General features: G+C 63.2%; 1 protein-coding gene across 3 annotated transcripts in view; it reads left to right on the top strand.

Moving 5' to 3' along the window:
• Positions 1-17,348, top strand: part of COL5A1 (collagen type V alpha 1 chain) — a 171,986-nt gene that overhangs the window by 91,015 nt on the left and 63,623 nt on the right. For all 3 annotated transcript variants that reach the window (XM_066366730.1, XM_066366729.1, XM_066366728.1), the window contains exons 17-29: positions 599-652; positions 1,182-1,235; positions 2,402-2,455; positions 4,049-4,093; positions 7,189-7,242; positions 7,835-7,879; positions 8,470-8,523; positions 8,776-8,820; positions 9,525-9,578; positions 12,457-12,501; positions 13,860-13,913; positions 15,014-15,058; positions 17,090-17,143. In XM_066366730.1, coding sequence (XP_066222827.1) covers positions 599-652; positions 1,182-1,235; positions 2,402-2,455; positions 4,049-4,093; positions 7,189-7,242; positions 7,835-7,879; positions 8,470-8,523; positions 8,776-8,820; positions 9,525-9,578; positions 12,457-12,501; positions 13,860-13,913; positions 15,014-15,058; positions 17,090-17,143 — 657 coding nt within the window. The remainder of the gene's footprint in view (positions 1-598; positions 653-1,181; positions 1,236-2,401; positions 2,456-4,048; positions 4,094-7,188; positions 7,243-7,834; positions 7,880-8,469; positions 8,524-8,775; positions 8,821-9,524; positions 9,579-12,456; positions 12,502-13,859; positions 13,914-15,013; positions 15,059-17,089; positions 17,144-17,348) is intronic.

The following is a 17,348-nucleotide window of genomic DNA, read 5'->3' as shown; positions in this document are numbered from 1 at the left end:
CAGGGAGCGGGTCCGTGTGAGTGACGGGAGCGTCTGGACCTTCTGCCGAGGCTGTGACGTCTTCTGAACTTTGCTGACCGATTGCCCCTTGGTTTCTGGAAGTGGCATTTTGAGGAGAGACTCCCCGTGGTGCCCGCCCACTCTCCCCCGGGCTGGCATCACACCTGCATTTCACCCAGCATGGCGTGGCTCGGACACCTTGTCTGAGATGACTGTTCCCTCCTGGCAGCGCCCAGGGACCTTGCACTGGGGGGGTGGGGAGCACAGACCATGTCCTGTGGTCCACTCGGACCGCCTGCTCTTTTTTCTCCCGCTGCTCCTCTGACAATCTCTGCTGTGCTTTGAGACCAAGAGCGGCTGCTCTCCAGACCTCTCCCCGTCACGAGCCACCTCCTACCATCTCCAGACACAAGAGGGGCAGGTGGCAGTTCAGGATGGCGAGGCCCAGGAAAGACCAGGATCCCGTGGGAGGGGGTCCAGCTGCCCCTGGCTCCGGATTCTGGCTGCACGGGGCTTGGGGTGCTGTCTCCTCGGTTTCACGGGGAGTTGCTGCTCAGAGGTCCCCTTGGTGCTGACACGGTGCCCTCCTGTGTTCCAGGGGCGGGCTGGCAGTGACGGAGCGAGAGGGATGCCCGGGCAGACGGGCCCCAAGGTAGGCTGGCACTCACGGCCCCTCGGTGTCCTGGCCGCCGTCATCGCTGTCCTCAGGGTGATGACGTGGCCGGGACACTGTTTACACTGATAAACGAATGGGATTGCGATGACCAGCGGTGATTGATGCTCGCACCCATCTGGGGGGAGAGGGGCATCCTGTTTGGGTCACCCTGACAGGCTGGCACGAAGTCAGGGGCTGGAGGGGTCAGTTTCAGGAGTCCACGGGACAGTTGCCGTTAGTTTGGGTGGCCAACTTGCTCGTTTCGAGTGGGGGTGAGCAGGAGGGGCTGACTCGGGGGGCAAGAGCTTCCCTTCCATTCGTACCTTTTTTGGTGTCTGGGGGAGAGGAGGCGGGGATATGGGCCCAAGGCAGAGGCGTGTGCGGTGGGAGGTGGGCTGGTGGCCACCCCATGTGGGCCCTGAGGTCCGGGCAGGGCGCACAGATGTTCCCGGAACTGTAGCCCAAGGCAGGGCAGCCGTCACAGAGAGCGGTGTGGTCCCTGAACAGCCCTCTGTCCTCCTCGCAGGGTGACCGCGGCTTCGACGGCCTGGCTGGACTTCCGGGGGAGAAGGGCCACAGGGTAAGTGCTTCCTGTGAGCTCCCGGCCCAGAGGTCCTGCTGGACCGTGTGAGCTCCCGGCCCGGAGGTCCTGCTGGACCGTGTGAGCTCCCGGCCCGGAGGTCCTGCTGGGAGGAGGCTCTCTCTGGAGGTCCTCCCAGGTGGCCTCAGATCTCGTGGGTGGGGCTTGGGTCCCATTGACTCTGATGTGGCCAGTGGAGGACCCTCGTGGGGGTGGGCAGTGGAAATGAACGCAGTGTAGTGTCCGTGTGGATGGAAGGACGACCCAGCGGGAGTGGACGCTTCCCTGCAGCTCGCCGTGGAGAAGCTGGCAGGGTCTGGTCACAGGGGATCTGGACGGGGCAACGAGGGCTCTTCTAGAAATCTCTCTGCTGAAGGGCCTTTCTCAGCATCCGGAAGCCCCGTGCTGCCGTGTTGGGAGGTGGGGCCGGCCCCGCGGTGTCGGCGGTGGCCGAGTGTGGGGCCGTGGCCTCTGGTGGCCCGGCCTGGCTCTCCTGTCCTCCTGAGTGGGCTCCACGCGGCGGCTCTGGGCAGCTCACTGGGTGTTTACTTTCCTTTCACGTCAGGGTGCCTCCTTTATATTTCGGCCCGCCCTGGACACGCACACACGCACGCACGCACTTGTCAGCGAGGTTTATCCATCACGTTCTGTAACACTGAGAAACGGTTGTGGCAACTTGAGCCCAAGCTGCTGGGCCCACACCCTCCACCAGCCACGCGGAAGTGACAGGGGCAGGGGCAGGGCAGGGCCAGTCCCCCTGACGAACGGGCGGGCGGGCATTGAGCACCAGCTGCGTGCCAGGCCTGGAGCCTCGGGGGCATGAGGCAGACCAGCGCCAGTCCGCATGGCGCCCACGGTCCCAGGTCGTGGCCCTCTCCGGGGGGCTCTGTGGGGTGTAGCTCAGACCCCACCTCGGTGTCCTGGGCATGCCCCGTCTGGCACAGCTGCCCCGGGACACCGGTTCCCAGGTGACTGTCTTCACGGCCAGCATGAGCCGGTCAGCCGGCACACGGCACGGTTTCCCCTCAGGTCTGTGGCTCGAGGAAAGGCATGGTGGCTTTGGGACTCTCAGCCTCAGAACTAGAGGAGGACCAGGCTGGGGACTTGGGACAGGCACGTGTGACCTGCTCTGGGCTGGCTAACCCTAGCTCTGGTTGACTCCCTAGGGTGACCCTGGCCCCTCTGGCCCGCCGGGCGTGCCGGGAGAAGATGGAGACAGGGTACGTATCCCGTGGGTCTCGGCCACACCTGCGTGCCCATCTCCTCCTCGGAGTTTGCAGGCACATGCCCGCGATGGTGGCATTGTCATGTGGGGGTGAAGGGAGAGGCCGGGGGGGGGGGCATGCAGAGACAGGGTGCCCCGATCTCTGGGATAAAAGCTCCCTGCAAGTGTTTCCATCGACTTCATCCTTCCTGCTGGTCCGCGGCGTCCAGCAGTGGCCTCCACCCGTCGATGGTCTCGGGAAGCGTGCCTGTCAGCCCAGGAACGGTGCCCCCCAGGGACAGCGGGAGGGGCAGAGTGTGGGGGTTGGGGAGAGTGTGGCGGGGACGCTGCTGTCCCCGTGCGAGCCATCTCCGGCCCCGACGGGCTCTGCGCCGTGCATCTTCCGGGGGCTGCAAGTCACGAGGGTCCTCAGACTGCGCACTGGCTCTGGGGGGCAGGAAGCGTCAGCGGGGGCGTTCGATCTCCGCCCTCCATGCACCCCGCCCCCGCAGGCAGCTCGTTGGGTGGCTGGGGTATTTGGAGGGGAAGGTGTGGGTGCCCTGGAGACGGAGGGCGCAGGCTGGGTGTGGGAAGGCCAGGCCTGGCAGCGTCTCTGTCCTCAGCAGCGCTCGGGCTGGTGCTGTGGGGACACCTCCTGTCTGGGCCTCAGCACAGCCCCCTGTGGGGTGCGGGAGGGGAGAGGGCGCCTCGAGATGTCCGTGCTCCTGACCGGGGTGTGTGTGCATACAACACACACATGTGCACATGCATGGGCACGGGTGTGTGCACGTATGCATCTGTGATATGTGTGTGTGTGTGTGCTTATGCAGGCATGGCTAGTGCAGGATTGTGTGTCCACATGTAACTGTATATGCATGGACAGGTGTGCTGTGCGTGCATGTGTGTGTGTGGGCATGACTGTGTGTGCATGCGTGTGTGTGGGCATGACTGTGTGTGTATATGCGTGTGTGTGGGCATGACTGTGTGCATGTGTGTGTGTGGGCACGACTGTGTGTGTGCATGCGTGTGTGTGGGCATGACTGTGTTTGTGTGCGTGCGTGCAGGTGTGGTGAAGGGGGGCGTGCGTTGACGAGGGAAGCCGAGTGTTGACACGCAGCCCTGGTCCTGGACCAGTCACACCGGGAGGAGTCTTGGTTGTCCCTCCAGCCGTGTGTGCAGGGCCCTGGCAGAAACACTGGGCTCCCTCAGGCCTCGGCCAGGGGACCTGGTGATTGTCCCCAGATTCCTTCCCACCCGGTTTTTATCATGGAAGTTCCCATCTGTCACTGGTCTGCCTGTCTGTCTGTCTGTCATGTATCTCTGTCTAGTTGCTGTTGGTCCTTCTGCCATTCACGTCCATTATTGATTCTGAGATCATGGGTTTCTCCCTCATTGGAGCCGAGGTTGGTGAGCTCCTGGGCAGGGACCCAGAGCGCTGGCACTCACCTTTGCTCCTGCCGCTTTCTGGGCGCGAGGCGCTGGGCTGTCCGGCTGCGGGTGCTGCGGTAGCCCCCAGCCAGAGCCCTCAGCACAGCCGAGGGAAACGCCATCTCCCTGGTGCCCAGGCTTTAGGGCTTGTCCCTGAAGCCCTGCCCCTTTCTCCCTACAGGGTGATGACGGAGAAGTTGGGCCCAGAGGGCTGCCCGGGGAACCGGTAAGTCTGCTGACTGGCGGGAGCCTGTCTCCTCACCATGTGTGCGGGCTGCGTGCGGGTTGTCTGTGGGATAAATCGGGGATCGACTTAGAGCTGCAGTCGTGAGGGGTTCGGCCATGACACACAGACAAATCTGGGGTTTCCCTGGGAAGAGAAGGAGGGGCATGTGCTGGGGCATAACCATGAGGAGTCCATCGAGCCTGCCTGAGAGGAGCTCAGGGCCCTGAGGGTCGTGGTGGGAGTCCTGGCCACAGTCATGGCGGGTGTCCAGGGTCATCATGGTGGGAGTCCTGGCCACAGTCATGGCGGGTGTCCAGAGTCATCATGGAGGGTGTCCAGGGTCATCATGGAGGGTGTCCAGGGTCATCATGGAGGGTGTCTAGGGTCATCATGGTGGGAGTCCTGGCCACAGTCATGGCGGGTGTCCAGGGTCACCATAGAGGGTGTTCAGGGTACAGTCATGGTGAGTGTCCAGGGTCATCATGGAGGGTGTCCAGGGTCATCATGGTGGGAGTCCTGGCTACAGTCATGGCGGGTGTCCAGGGTCATCATGGTGGGAGTCCTGGCCACAGTCATGGCGGGTGTCCAGGGTCATCATGGTGGGAGTCCTGGCCACAGTCATGGCGGGTGTCCAGGGTCACCATAGAGGGTGTTCAGGGTACAGTCATGGTGAGTGTCCAGGGTCATCATGGAGGGTGTCCAGGGTCATCATGGTGGGAGTCCTGGCCACAGTCATGGAGGGTGTCCAGGGTCATCATGGAGGGTGTCCAGGGTCACCATAGAGGGTGTTCAGGGTACAGTCATGGTGAGTGTCCAGGGTCATCATGGAGGGTGTCTAGGGTCACCGTAGAGGGTGTTCAGGGTACAGTCATGATGGGTGTCCAGGGTCATCATGGAGGGTGTCCAGGGTCATCATGGAGGGTGACCAGGGTCATCATGGAGGGTGTCCAGGGTCATCATGGAGGGTGTCCAGGGTCACCATAGAGGGTGTTCAGGGTACAGTCATGGTGAGTGTCCAGGGTCATCATGGAGGGTGTCTAGGGTCACCGTAGAGGGTGTTCAGGGTACAGTCATGGAGGGTGTTCAGGGTACAGTCATGGAGGGTGTCCAGGGTCATCATGGAGGGTGTCCAGGGTCATCATGGAGGGTGTCCAGGGTCATCATGGAGGGTGTCTAGGGTCACCATAGAGGAGAGGGTGTTCAGGGTACAGTCATGATGGGTGTCCAGGGTCATCATGGAGGGTGTCCAGGGTCATCATGGAGGGTGTCTAGGCTACAGTCATGGAGGGTGTCCAGGCTACAGTCATGGAGGGTGTCCAGGGTCATCATGGAGGGTGTCCAGGGTCATCATGGAGTGTGTCTAGGCTACAGTCATGGAGGGTGTCTAGGCTACAGTCATGGAGGGTGTCCAGGCTACAGTTATGATGGGTGTCCAGGGTCATCATGGAGGGTGTCCAGGGTCATCATGGAGGGTGTCCAGGCTACAGTCATGGTGAGTGTCCAGGGTCATCATAGACGGTGTCCAGGCTACAGTCATGGAGGGTGTCCAGGGTCATCATGGAGGGTGTCCAGGGTCATCATGGAGGGTGTCCAGGCTACAGTCATGGAGGGTGTCCAGGGTCATCATGGAGGGTGTCCAGGGTCATCATGGAGGGTGTCCAGGCTACAGTCATGGAGGGTGTCCAGGGTCATCATGGAAGGTGTCCAGGCTACAGTCATGGAGGGTGTCCAGGCTACAGTCATGGAGGGTGTCCAGGCTACAGTCCTGGTGGGTGTCCAGGGTCATCATGGAGGGTGTCCAGGCTACAGTCTCATGGAGGGTGTCCAGGGTCATCATGGAGGGTGTCCAGGCTACAGTTATGATGGGTGTCCAGGGTCATCATGGCTGAATTAGCCAGCATCTGCACCCCTTTCTAACAGCCACACGGGACCGTCTCCCCTAGCGTGCCGCTGCCCGGACATCGGAGAGCTCTGTTCCCAAAGCCGATTTCTGTTTGGGGCCAAAGCCAATTTCCTGAGCCACAAAAGGGCCTTAATTACTTTTCATTCACGGTTGCTTTCTGAACGACTCATTTCTTCTATCGACATCAGCGGGGGCTGCGTGCATCTGGTGATGCTAATTGAGGAGAAATATTGCTCACGCTGCAGTGGGGGGGCAGCCTGGGGTCGGCACCGGCCCGTTCATTTGGGACTAAATTATACCCTCGGTGTCTGATTAACCGCGGAAGAGAATTCATCAGCACCGCTCTCTCCTTCCACACGTGTCTGAGCCATACCTACTGGGTCATTAACTCCTAAAAAAACCCATTTATACGGCGAGGTGTTAAAATAACGAAGGAAACATTTAAGCGGCAATGAACGTGGGCAGGATTTCTCATCACTTTCTGGGAAGGTTCCGGCAAAGTGAAGGGCGGTGGAAGTCACCGTGCCTCGTGCCTCAACGCACGGCCCCCTAACTCCCTGGTAGGCAGGAGGGGGCGGGCATGAGTGACTCAGGGGCGGGCTCCTTCCTGCCGCAGCGGCAGTGACTCTGCAGCGTGACCGCTCCGATCTCGAGATCCATCCGACGGACGGTCCCACGCACCCGCCACTCACTGCCGGGGGAGGGGGGACTGAGCTCTGGGCCACAGCGGCCACAGGACTCGAGTGCAGGCTTCCTGTCTAGCGTTAAGCGTGCGGTTCCCATCAGGGGCCCGGTTTCTCTGACCTCTGTCCCCCCTGAACCCCATGGGCTCTGAGGCCAGAGACCTGGCGGCCCCGTGTAGCAGGTGTACCCAAGGCCCACGCGGGGAGGTTTGGGGCTCACCTGCCCTGAGCAGGTGGGAAAAGGCACCCATCAACTGAGAAGGCTCCCCTTCCCCTGGAGGTGCTCGGTGATCTTCCATCTGAGCCCCCCATCAATTTCAGGGACCCCAGGTGGAGAGGTGGGGTGGGGAGATGGAGCAGGGGCAGGAGAGGGTGTTGGCCACGCTCCCTGGGCAGCGGGGAGGCCTGTGTGGCTGCAGAGACCCTGGACGGGGGTGGGGGGTGCTGGGGGCAGGGCGGGGCTGGACTGCCAGCCGAGCCTGAGTCTCCTGTGCTCTCTCCTCTTGCAGGGGCCGCGTGGTCTGCTGGGGCCAAAGGGTCCCCCGGGCCCTCCTGGACCTCCTGTAAGTCTGCCACCCGTTTGCCTGTCCGTCCCCACCACTCCCTTCGCGACCCGCCGCCCGCCTGGTGGCCCACTCCGGGCTTAGGCAGCGAGCTTGCTGCCCTGACCGCCGGCACATGCTCAGTGCCCGTGGGAGGGGCCCGTGGGGTGTTGCTGCCCGTGTGCAGAAGGAACGTGGCCAGGGGAGACCCAGGGCCAGCTGGCTTGACCACACTCCCGTCACACACACAGCCTGTGCTGTTAGTGACTTTGACGTCCCATTGCCTCCCTGCCTGAAAGCGCTTCTAGCAGCTTCTGGAAAGTTCTGGAAGGAGACAGAAGCCTGTGGTTCCAGTGGGGCTCTTTCCCCAGGCCGGGCCAGCCTGCCCACTCTGTGCGGCCCCTCTGCCCTGTTTCCTGAGCACTTGGCCTGCCCCAACCGTCACCCCTCGCTGCTCAAGACTTTAGGATCTCTGTGGGGTCAGGCCCTTTCTCTTGCCCAAAGAGCGCGCCCTCTGGGACATGTGGGCGGGGCCGCGCGTGTTGAGCGTGATTTTCCTTCTGAGCATTAACTCTTCGTTATTTGATCTCCCTTTTTCTCCCATCTCATCCAGGGGGTGACGGGTATGGACGGCCAACCGGGCCCGAAAGGAAACGTGGTGAGTCTCGGGGGGGTCCCTGCTATCCAGCCTCCTGGGCAGTTCCCACCCCCTACCCCCTGGGGTGCTCCTAGCCAGGCCAGGGAGACCTGCCATTGTCAGAACCAGAGGGGGTGTGAGGGGCAGCCCCGCCCGCGTCCCAGGCCCCGTGGCAAACCCACATCCAGCCCAGCGCGGAGGGCCGCCCTTCCTCCCTGCGCGGAGCGAGCGGTGTGCGGTGTACGAGACCCGCCTCAGGCCCCGCGTCCCTCCGTTCTCGGGGCTCTGGCCCCGTTTGGGGATTTTCTGCCAAACGGAAAACCTTCTGGTCAGTTCCCTTCGTGTGCTTTCCTGATGGCCATTGTGCGTCGGCAGGAACAAACGAGGGCGCAGGGCCCAGCTCGCGAGCCTCGCAGGTGTGGGTCTGCTCTCACGCTCTGCTGCCCGGCTGTCTGCCTGCCTTTCCCCGTGGGGCAGCCTCCCGAGTGCTGTGTCCGGCGGGAGTGTAGACGGGAAGGATGGGGAGACCCAGGGCCCCCAAGGGGGTGCAGCATCACCCCTTCTCCGCCCTTCGGAACCCCCTTCAGTGCCTTTGCCTTTGCCTCCTGTAGGGTCCGCAGGGAGAGCCCGGCCCCCCAGGACAGCAGGGTAACCCAGGTGCCCAGGTGAGCGCGTGGGGGGCGGACTCCTGGGCAGCGGGAGGCGCGGGTCTTCAGTGCAGTGCCCTGGGCCTGAGCGGCCGCAGAGCGCTGCCCCCCATGTTGCCGGCCTGGCCTGGAGGGGCCTGCAGCCTGGAGGTGGCCCAGAACCGCCCGGCTGGCCCCACATGAGAGGATGGGGGAGGGTGGGCAGTGGGCAGGGGGGCTTCTGAGCCAACACATGTCTGACCTTCCTGCCCCACTCTTCCTCCGCCCCAGGGTCTTCCCGGCCCCCAGGGTGCCATCGGCCCTCCGGGAGACAAGGTAGGTGGGCTGAGCTGGGCGTAGGGGCGCCCCGGGAGGCGTGTTGGGCGTCGCCAGCGTGGTGTGTGAGCCCTTGCCCTCCCCGGAGTGGGGGAAGCTCGGAGCATGGAGCACTGAGAGTGGGCCCAGAGGAGGGTCGTGGACCTTGTCATTCATTCATTCATTCCCTCCCTCCCTCCCTCCCTCCCTCTGTAGCCATGTGTAGGGTTTCTAGAGTCAGGAAGAAGGATAACTATTGGGCACCCAGTTAAATCTGAACTGTTTCTGCTTTTCTGAAACCCAAACGGACCCGAGCTGGTTTTGCTTTTGCTAAATTTGGCAACCCTAAATGCATCCTCGGCACTCGAGTCCTAGGTGCCGGGGACAGGACTGGGAACACCCCGGTGGGAGGAGCTAGGTGGCCTCTGGGGGGAGATTCTCCGGGCAGCAAGGCTCCCTGGGGGCTTGTTCAAACAGCTCCCTGGGCCTGGGGGGCCTGTCGTCACCCGGCTGGGGCAGGAGCATCCATTCCAATCACAAAACCTGAAGTTGCTCCAGGTGCTGGAAGCTTCCAAGCCAGGGGGGTGGTGGGGACCTCTGAGCACCCTTTTCTACACACGTCCTTTGAGCAGAAATGTGGGGAAGTATCCTCGGGGGCGTGCGGAGCAGGTGGGCAGCCCAGGGACCTCCTGGGGCATCTGCTCACGGAGTCTGGTTTGTTCCAGGGTCCGCTGGGTAAACCAGGCCTCCCGGGAATGCCCGGCGCTGACGGACCTCCGGTAAGTACCCCCGCTCGCCTCACCTGTGCACGCACGCACACACCGCCCATGTCCACTCCAAGCACAGACAGGGGCCGGAGTGGCCAACGGCCGCTTCCCTCGCACTGGGGACTGCGGTGAGCGTGTGACTGTCCACCGCCCCCCCCCCCCCCGCTTTGGTGACCACCGTTTGAGCACTCGAGCTGGACGGCTCAGGGCCGATTGGGTTTGGATACAGCCTTTCCGGAAGGTGTTTCCGCAGAAGGGGGTGGTGGGTGGGTGGGTGGTTGCACGGACAGGGACAGGGCCGGTAGAGGGTGCGGGCGCTGCTTGGTTCCCGGAACCCAGCCCGGCACTGTGACTGGGAACTCTCAGGAGGGCTAGGCCGGGCTCCAAGCGATGACATGTGTCCCCAGCGTGCGTGAAGGGAAGGCGGCCTGCGCGCGGGGTGTAATTTTAGGGCTCGCATGCTGAGAAAGGGGGGTGATGAACAAATGCATTTGCCACGTGCCGGCAACACAGCTGCGGAGCCAAATCGGGTGCGGCTAGAAATAGGGGACAAGTGACAGAGCCGATCTGTGTGCGGGGAGAGTGGGGGCGGGGCGGCACCTGCCACCCTCTGGAAGCTGCTGGCGGCTTTCTCTTCTTTCTTCTCTTCTCTCTTCTCTTCTTCTCTTCTTTCTTCTCTTCTTTCTTCTCTTCTCTCTTCTCTTCTCTCTTCTCTTCTCTCTTCTCTTCTCTCTTCTCTTCTCTTCTTTCTTCTCTTCTCTCTTCTCTTCTCTCTTCTTTTCTTTTACATTCAGTTGATGGCACATAGAGAGCCTATTTCAGAACACAAGATTAGCCAGACTAATTATTTCAGACACCGAGTACTGTTTTCATAACGCCGTTAAACGCCGAGCAAAGACGATGAACGACGTCGAGAATGAATCGGTGACTTGAGCACACGGCCGTGGGCTCCCGTTTGCAGGGCCGAGGGTCCCTGGGTTGGGCGGGTCACCGGCGGTGGGCCGTCCCATCTGGGGTCTGGCTTCAGCGGGTTCCGACCACATCCCCCCACCCCCACCCCGTCCCCACGGGAGCTGCTGTGGGGGCTTCAGGCTTCCGGGCTCCTGGGCGTTGGGGTAGAAAGTGAGGAACGCTTTGCAGTACGTCCTTTATGTCCCTTTAATTTTACACTCACACTTCACTGCGTTTTCCTAACGATAAAGTCACACGCTTTGCTGTGGAAATTAGGGAGCTCGATGCAATGACTGCAAGGGGACCCCTGCTCCCGAATCCTCGTGCATCGACCCCTGGCGGCGGGCGGGGCAGACTCTGCCCACCGCGTTTTCTGTTCATTCCCGCCCATCTCCAATGTCAGGGGGCATTTCCTGCCGGGTGGGAGGTCAGCGGCCAGGCCCTGAAGGGAGGACGTGCCGGGAGTGGACGGGGCCACCCGCACCCCACTTCCCTGACCTTACCTCCGTGGAACACACCCCCACATTGAAACCTCCAATGTACTGGGTCCCCTGAGTGCCACCAGCACCCTCCCAGGTTCTGTGGGGGAAACAGAAGGCCTGTAAGACATCCCCTGCTGGGAGCCAGTAGGCCGCCTCCTGTGGACTCTATGTCTCTTCCCAAACCAACATTTAAACTATATTTACTTTTAAAAACGTTTTTATTTTTTTTATTTTTCACCCTGGCCGGTTGGCTCAGTGGTAGAGCATCGGCCCGGCCAGGGCACACAGGAGCAGCGCTCATCTGCTTCTCACCCTTCCCCCTGCCCCCCATCTCTCTCTCTCTCTCTCACTTCCCCTCCACACAGCAGACTCTGTACGGGGCTTGCAGACAGCGTCCTGATCACTGGGCTGGGAAGCAAGGTGCCCGGGGGGCTGGTCCCACTTCATGACTTCATCTCGGGCCACAGATTTATTTTGCGGGGTGACCTGAGCGCAGGTCCCTGGCCCTCGCTGTCCCTGTCCCCACTCACCCGCCGCTGAGGGCCGGCTAGACGCCGGCAGGGTCAGGCAGCCCTCCGTGCCTAGAGTCCACTGGCAGGTTTGGCAGCGAGGTGTCCTTCGTGGTCGGCTCCGGCCATCTCTGGGGCCTGGCATTCCTCCCGAGCTGCAGCCGGGGGTCAGGGCTCAGGGCTCAGGGAGCTGCGTGGGCCACGTGGGTGGGAGAGACGGAGCCACGCCCAGCCGCTCCCGTCCTGACTTCCAGCTCCCCGTGTCTGTGGGTGGGGCAGGGAGGAGGGGGCGGGACCGGGGCTCTCTCAGAGCTCCCCGTGTCTGTGGGTGGGGCAGGGTGGAGGGGGCGGGACCCCGGCTCTCACTCTCAGAGCTCCCTGTGTCTGTGGGTGGGGCAGGGAGGAGGGGGCGGGACCCCGGCTCTCACTCTCAGAGCTCCCTGTGTCTGTGGGTGGGGCAGGGAGGAGGGGGCGGGACCCCGGCTCTCACTCTCAGAGCTCCCCGTGTCTGTGGGTGGGGCAGGGAGGAGGGGGCGGGACCCCGGCTCTCACTCTCAGAGCTCCCCGTGTCTGTGGGTGGGGCAGGGAGGAGGGGGCGGGACCCCAGCTCTCTCAGAGCTCCCCGTGTCTGTGGGTGGGGCAGGGAGGAGGGGGCGGGACCCCGGCTCTCACTCTCAGAGCTCCCCGTGTCTGTGGGTGGGGCAGGGAGGAGGGGGCGGGACCCCGGCTCTCACTCTCAGAGCTCCCCGTGTCTGTGGGTGGGGCAGGGGGGAGGGGGCGGGACCCCGGCTCTCACTCTCAGAGCTCCCCGTGTCTGTGGGTGGGGCAGGGAGGAGGGGGCGGGACCCCGGCTCTCACTCTCCGGTGTTAGACGGCTACCTGCCGGGGCGCTGAGCGCTGGGGTGGGTGGGGGGGCACGCACTGACGCAGCCTTTCTCTTTCCAACAGGGGCACCCTGGCAAAGAAGGCCCTCCGGGAGAGAAAGGGGGCCAGGTGGGTGCCGCACTCTCGGACCCTTGAACCTCTTCTGTGGGTCGGGCCAGGGGTGGTGGGGCTGCCGGCCGGGCTCCGCTCTGGGGTGCCCCAGCAGAAGGGATGAGCTGGAACAGCTCTGCCCCGTCCTGACGGCTATGCCGGAGGCGTTCCCCCGAGGAGCCGGGAGCTGTCCTCCCTGCCCATCTTGGTCCTAGGACCCCACCCACCCTCGGTTTCTGCCCATGGGGGTGTGGGTGCCGCCCAACCTTGAGCGGGCAGAAACCGGGCGACCCTGCGGGCTCTGGGCTAAGGCTCCTGACTCGTCGACGTGGTGTGTTCGGAGCCCCAAGACGTGGGGGGTTAAAGCCATTGCAATTTCCTAGGGTCCTGAACACCCGGGACCTGCCTACTGGACTGTTTGTGGCGAAAGCCCACGTCTGCCTCCCTTCCCACTCCCACTCCCGGACCCCCCAGCCCCCACCTGCTCCAGGGAGCCGTGGACAGTCTTCACGAGGTCCTTTGACTGTTAAAAGACATCCCTTCCTTGGGTGACCAGCCCTGTCCCTTCTCCCAGCCAGAAGCTCTACCATTTTGCTCTAAGGACCCTTGGCTAGGAGTGGTTTTTTTATTTTTGTTTTTATTTTATTTTTTTGTATTTTCTGAAGTTGGAAACGGGGAGGCAGTCAGACAGACTCCCGCATGTGCCCCACCGGAATCCACCCGGCACGCCCACCAGGGGGCGATGCTCTGCCCATCTGGGGCGTTGCTCTGTTGCAACCAGAGCCATTCTAGCACCTGAGGCAGAAGCCATGGAGCCATCCTCAGCGCCCAGGCCAACTTTGCTCCAGTGGAGCCTTGGCTGCGGGAGGGGAAGAGAGAGACAGAGAGGAAGGAGAGGGGGAGGGGCAGAGAAGCAAATGGGCGCTTCTCCTGTGTGCCCTGGCCGGGAATTGAACCCGGAACTCCTACACGCCAGGCTGACGCTCTACCACTGAGCCAACCAGCCAGGGCTGGAGTGCATTTTTTTTTAACAGTAATTCACTCTCAGCACTTCCCTGACTCCACCTCCATTCCCAAGTCCCTGGGGCAGGACCTGCAGGACGTGTGGTGACATGTGGTGACAGGGCTCTCACACGTGAAGACACACGACCTGGGCCCCCACCTTTACCAGGGGAGTTGGCTCTGGGTGTCTCCTTTGGACGCCTCTTCCGAGGGTCTGACCAGGGATGTCCACTCTGCTCATAGCAGGAGGGGTCTTGCTGGTGAAAGGCCAGCTTTCTGCTCCTGCAGGAAGGACCCTGGAGTGGAGAGGACGTAGCCAGCCCCCGCCTCTCCACCCAGGGATGGAGCTTATGGTCTTTCCTCTTTGTTTTCAGGGTCCGCCTGGCCCCCAGGGTCCAATTGGCTACCCTGGTCCACGAGGAGTCAAGGTGAGGTTCTTTCCCCTGCGGGTCTTTCCTGGACGTTGGGCCTGGGACGGTGGGGACGTCGGGCCTGGGACGGTGGGGACGTCGGGCCTGGGACGGTGGGGTACAGCATCTGTCTGTCTGTCTGTGTCCACCCCTCGGACTCTCCAGCTTGTCTTAGCCCCTGTCTTGGGGACAAGGCTCAGCCTGCTCCAAGTCCTCGCCACAGGAGGCCAGCTGACCGGCCCGAGGGTTCCTGCAGGTGGCCCCACTGTCCTGGCTGCGGCCCCCGTGGGAACGGAATTGGGAGGCCGGGCCTCTCTCTGGGGCCCTGAGTCCCACACGTGTGGCCAGGTGGCCTGAGAAAGGTGCTGGCCGGTGGTAGTCAGTGTCTCTGTCTCCTGGGAGGTCGGAGGGAGCGACTGCTTCCCTCCACTCCAGGGGCTGAGTCCCCTGGTCCAGGGGAGGTGGTGACACCAGGCGTCAGAGGAAGGAGGACACGTCCTGCCCTCACGGTTCCTGTTTAGCCCAGAGATGAGATACATCCTGAGCTGAACTGATGATTATTGTTGCTGGAGCGACTCCGTGATTGCTGATGTTACACTGTTACCGTGTTAATAACAGAGAGTGGACGTAGTCAGGCGGCACGGAGCTACCTTTGTTGAGCACCTACTATGTGCCGGGCACGCTCCCGAGGGCTTCGCAGGCATGCCCCCCCCCCACCAGTGGTAACGGGGCAGGTGTGATCATCACCCCCACTGTCCTATTGAGGAAACTGAGGCCCACAGAAGTCTAGGACGTTATCAGAGGCCACCGAGTAGGGACCGAGGCCGGAGCCACCTGGGTCTGCCTGCTCCCCGAACCTCGGAGAGACAGAGGCTTCTGGAGAGGGCCAATGCAGAACCGCTGTCACACGGTGTGAGGACGGGAGGTGCCTCCAGCCGCCCACAGAGCTGTCCCTCCTGAGCTCGGTCGGGGACACGCGGGGCCGAGACTGTTGTGGCTGAGGTGGCTGGACTCCCCGTCAGCTGCTGGGCGCTCAGCCTGCCTCGGTGCCTGGGGGCTTGGACCCCTGGGCGGCAAGGGCTCCGACTGTAAACGCTCACTCTTCCCTCTGTGTGCAGGGGGCAGACGGCATCCGTGGCCTGAAGGGCACCAAGGGCGAGAAGGTGAGTGTCCTTCCTTTCCCCCGGCCCGGCCCAGAGCCGGACTCCTTGGGGGTCTCTCCACACCAGTGCAGGCTGATGTCACCTCTGAGTGCCGGGGGCATTGATGCCACCCGGGGGGCGGGCCCTCCTCGGAGCCGTGGGTGTGTGCCCTGGCAGGACTGAGGTCTAGCCCGCAGCCCCCCACCCCCTCCCCCGCTCTTCAGCAGAGAACCCCAGATGCCCACGTCCCCTCCTGGGCGGGCCGCCTCTCAAGGCAGCTGGCAAACAGGTCCATTCAGTTGTTAGAGGCTCTTCCTGGGCAGCCTTCAAGATGCGGCAGAGCCGGACCGGGAAGGGAGAGAGGGACCCTGAGGTCAGAGGGTGCGGGTGCCCCCGGGGCCTCCGCTGTGCCAGGCAGACACCCTTCTCTGCGGAACCCGCCGCTCCCGTGGTGGCTCCTCGAGTGTCCACACTAAACCTGTGGGACACGGAAGCTGGACTGTCTGTGCCCGTGGTGTCTGCTAAGCCTCCGTGTCCTGGCCTCTACGCTCGGCAGCTGCTTTGTGGGAGACGCTCACACCCCACACATGCACACACACACACACGCACACACACGCACGTGGTCTCAGGTCCCTCCGGATCGTGTCCAGAGCCAGGCGGAACCCTGAGCACAGCTTCTGAACAAGCCACCGCCGCTCTGGGAGACCCGGGCTCACGGCTACCCCCCTCCCCCCATAGACACTGCCCTCCAGACAGCCCGTCGGGTGCGGCCAAGTCGTTCCCTGCGCAGCAGACGCTGTCCTCACGGGCAGGGTTATTTCCAGCCCCCGTCCCTGAATCCTTGACCCACGGGGCCCCAGGATCTTTGTCCTGTTGAAGGTGGCTTCCCAGAGCCCCAGGTTGGCCACAGTCATCTTGTCACGTTTGTCCCTTAGCCAGAGACAGAGCTGCTTGAGACACTGGGGACTGGGTTGTGTGGGGCACACAGCTCGGCCAGGAGCGTCCCTGCCCTGTCCCCCGCCTGGGGGAAGGACCCGGGTGGGGGAGGGGAGGAGCTGTGTCCCCGGGTGTCAGTGCTCACGTGGCTGCTGCCGGTGAGTTGCGGCACTGGATAGGGCACCATGGATGAGGCCCGGGGCCCTGGCAGCTGGCCGGACATGACCAAAATCCTGTCCCATCTCAGAAAGCCACCTCCCTCCGTGCACAGGCTCCTGCCGGCCTTGACGCTCACGTCCTGGCTGAGATTCCCAGAAGTGGACGAGGGAGCTCAGGGCACGGGTCCTAGGAGTGAGAGGGAAGGTGCCCACCAAGGTCCCTCTCCAGGAAGCTAGGGGCCCGTGTGCCACGTTCAGGGGCTCTCCGTGGTCTCTAGCTGGGAAGGTCCAGGGCTGGGGACCTGAGAGGACCGCAGGCTGCCGACATTTGCGAATCCACGAACGTGTGTGCAGCCCCCCCTTAAAGTGCAGCACGGCGTCCCTGGGGGCCTCGGGCCACCTGCCCATCCGCAGGCAGGACCGGAACTTCCCTGAGCCCTCTCTGGCCAACGCCCGTTCCTTTCAGGGGGGGAGGCCGGCAGGCAGGTGGGAGCCGTCCATTTCTCATTACTGGGCCTGCAGCAGACGAGACACTTACGCTGAGAACCAGGGCCACTGGCCGCTGACTGCCCAGCAGGGCTGAGCTCTCAGATTCACGCTGGGCCCGGCCGTCCGCAGGGCGCTGAGCCAGCCAGAGCGGCAGAGCTGAGTGTCTGCAGGCGCAGAGCAGTGTCAGCACACACCGGACAGGGGCGGGGCCTCAGACCTCCCTCCCAGCGTGTCCAGAACGGGCAGAGCTTAGTGTCTGCAGGCGCAGAGCAGTGTCAGCACACACCGGACAGGGGCGGGGCCTCAGACCTCCCTCCCAGCGTGTCCAGTGCTGAGCCACGGCCCCGGGTCTCTGGGTTCAGGACTCTGTGCTGCGTGTGGAGTGGGAAGGCTGTCGAGAGGCGGGTTCTTTCAGGTGGACCAACGCCCCCCCCCCCCCCTCTCTCCCCCTCTCTCGTCCCTCATCCAGGGGGAAGACGGCTTTCCTGGGTTTAAAGGAGACATGGGCATCAAGGGTGATCGGGTGAGTATCCGGGCGGGAAAGGGGCTAAAGAGGAGCCAGGCCCTGTGGGACCGTCTGCAGGGGGGCCGGGGTGTTTGGGGCCGCGGGGCAGCTTCCCAGACGGGGGTGACTGGCGCCTCCTCTGCGGGGATTCCTGGTCCGCAGGCAGGGACGGTGGGGGTCCCGGAGGCCTGGCCCTCTCTCTCCTCCTCGGCTCTCCGCTCTC

Source organism: Saccopteryx leptura, chromosome 2 (assembly GCF_036850995.1).
Source record: "Saccopteryx leptura isolate mSacLep1 chromosome 2, mSacLep1_pri_phased_curated, whole genome shotgun sequence".
Lineage (NCBI taxonomy): Eukaryota > Metazoa > Chordata > Mammalia > Chiroptera > Emballonuridae > Saccopteryx > Saccopteryx leptura.
This window is presented reverse-complemented; position numbering and strand designations above follow the sequence as displayed.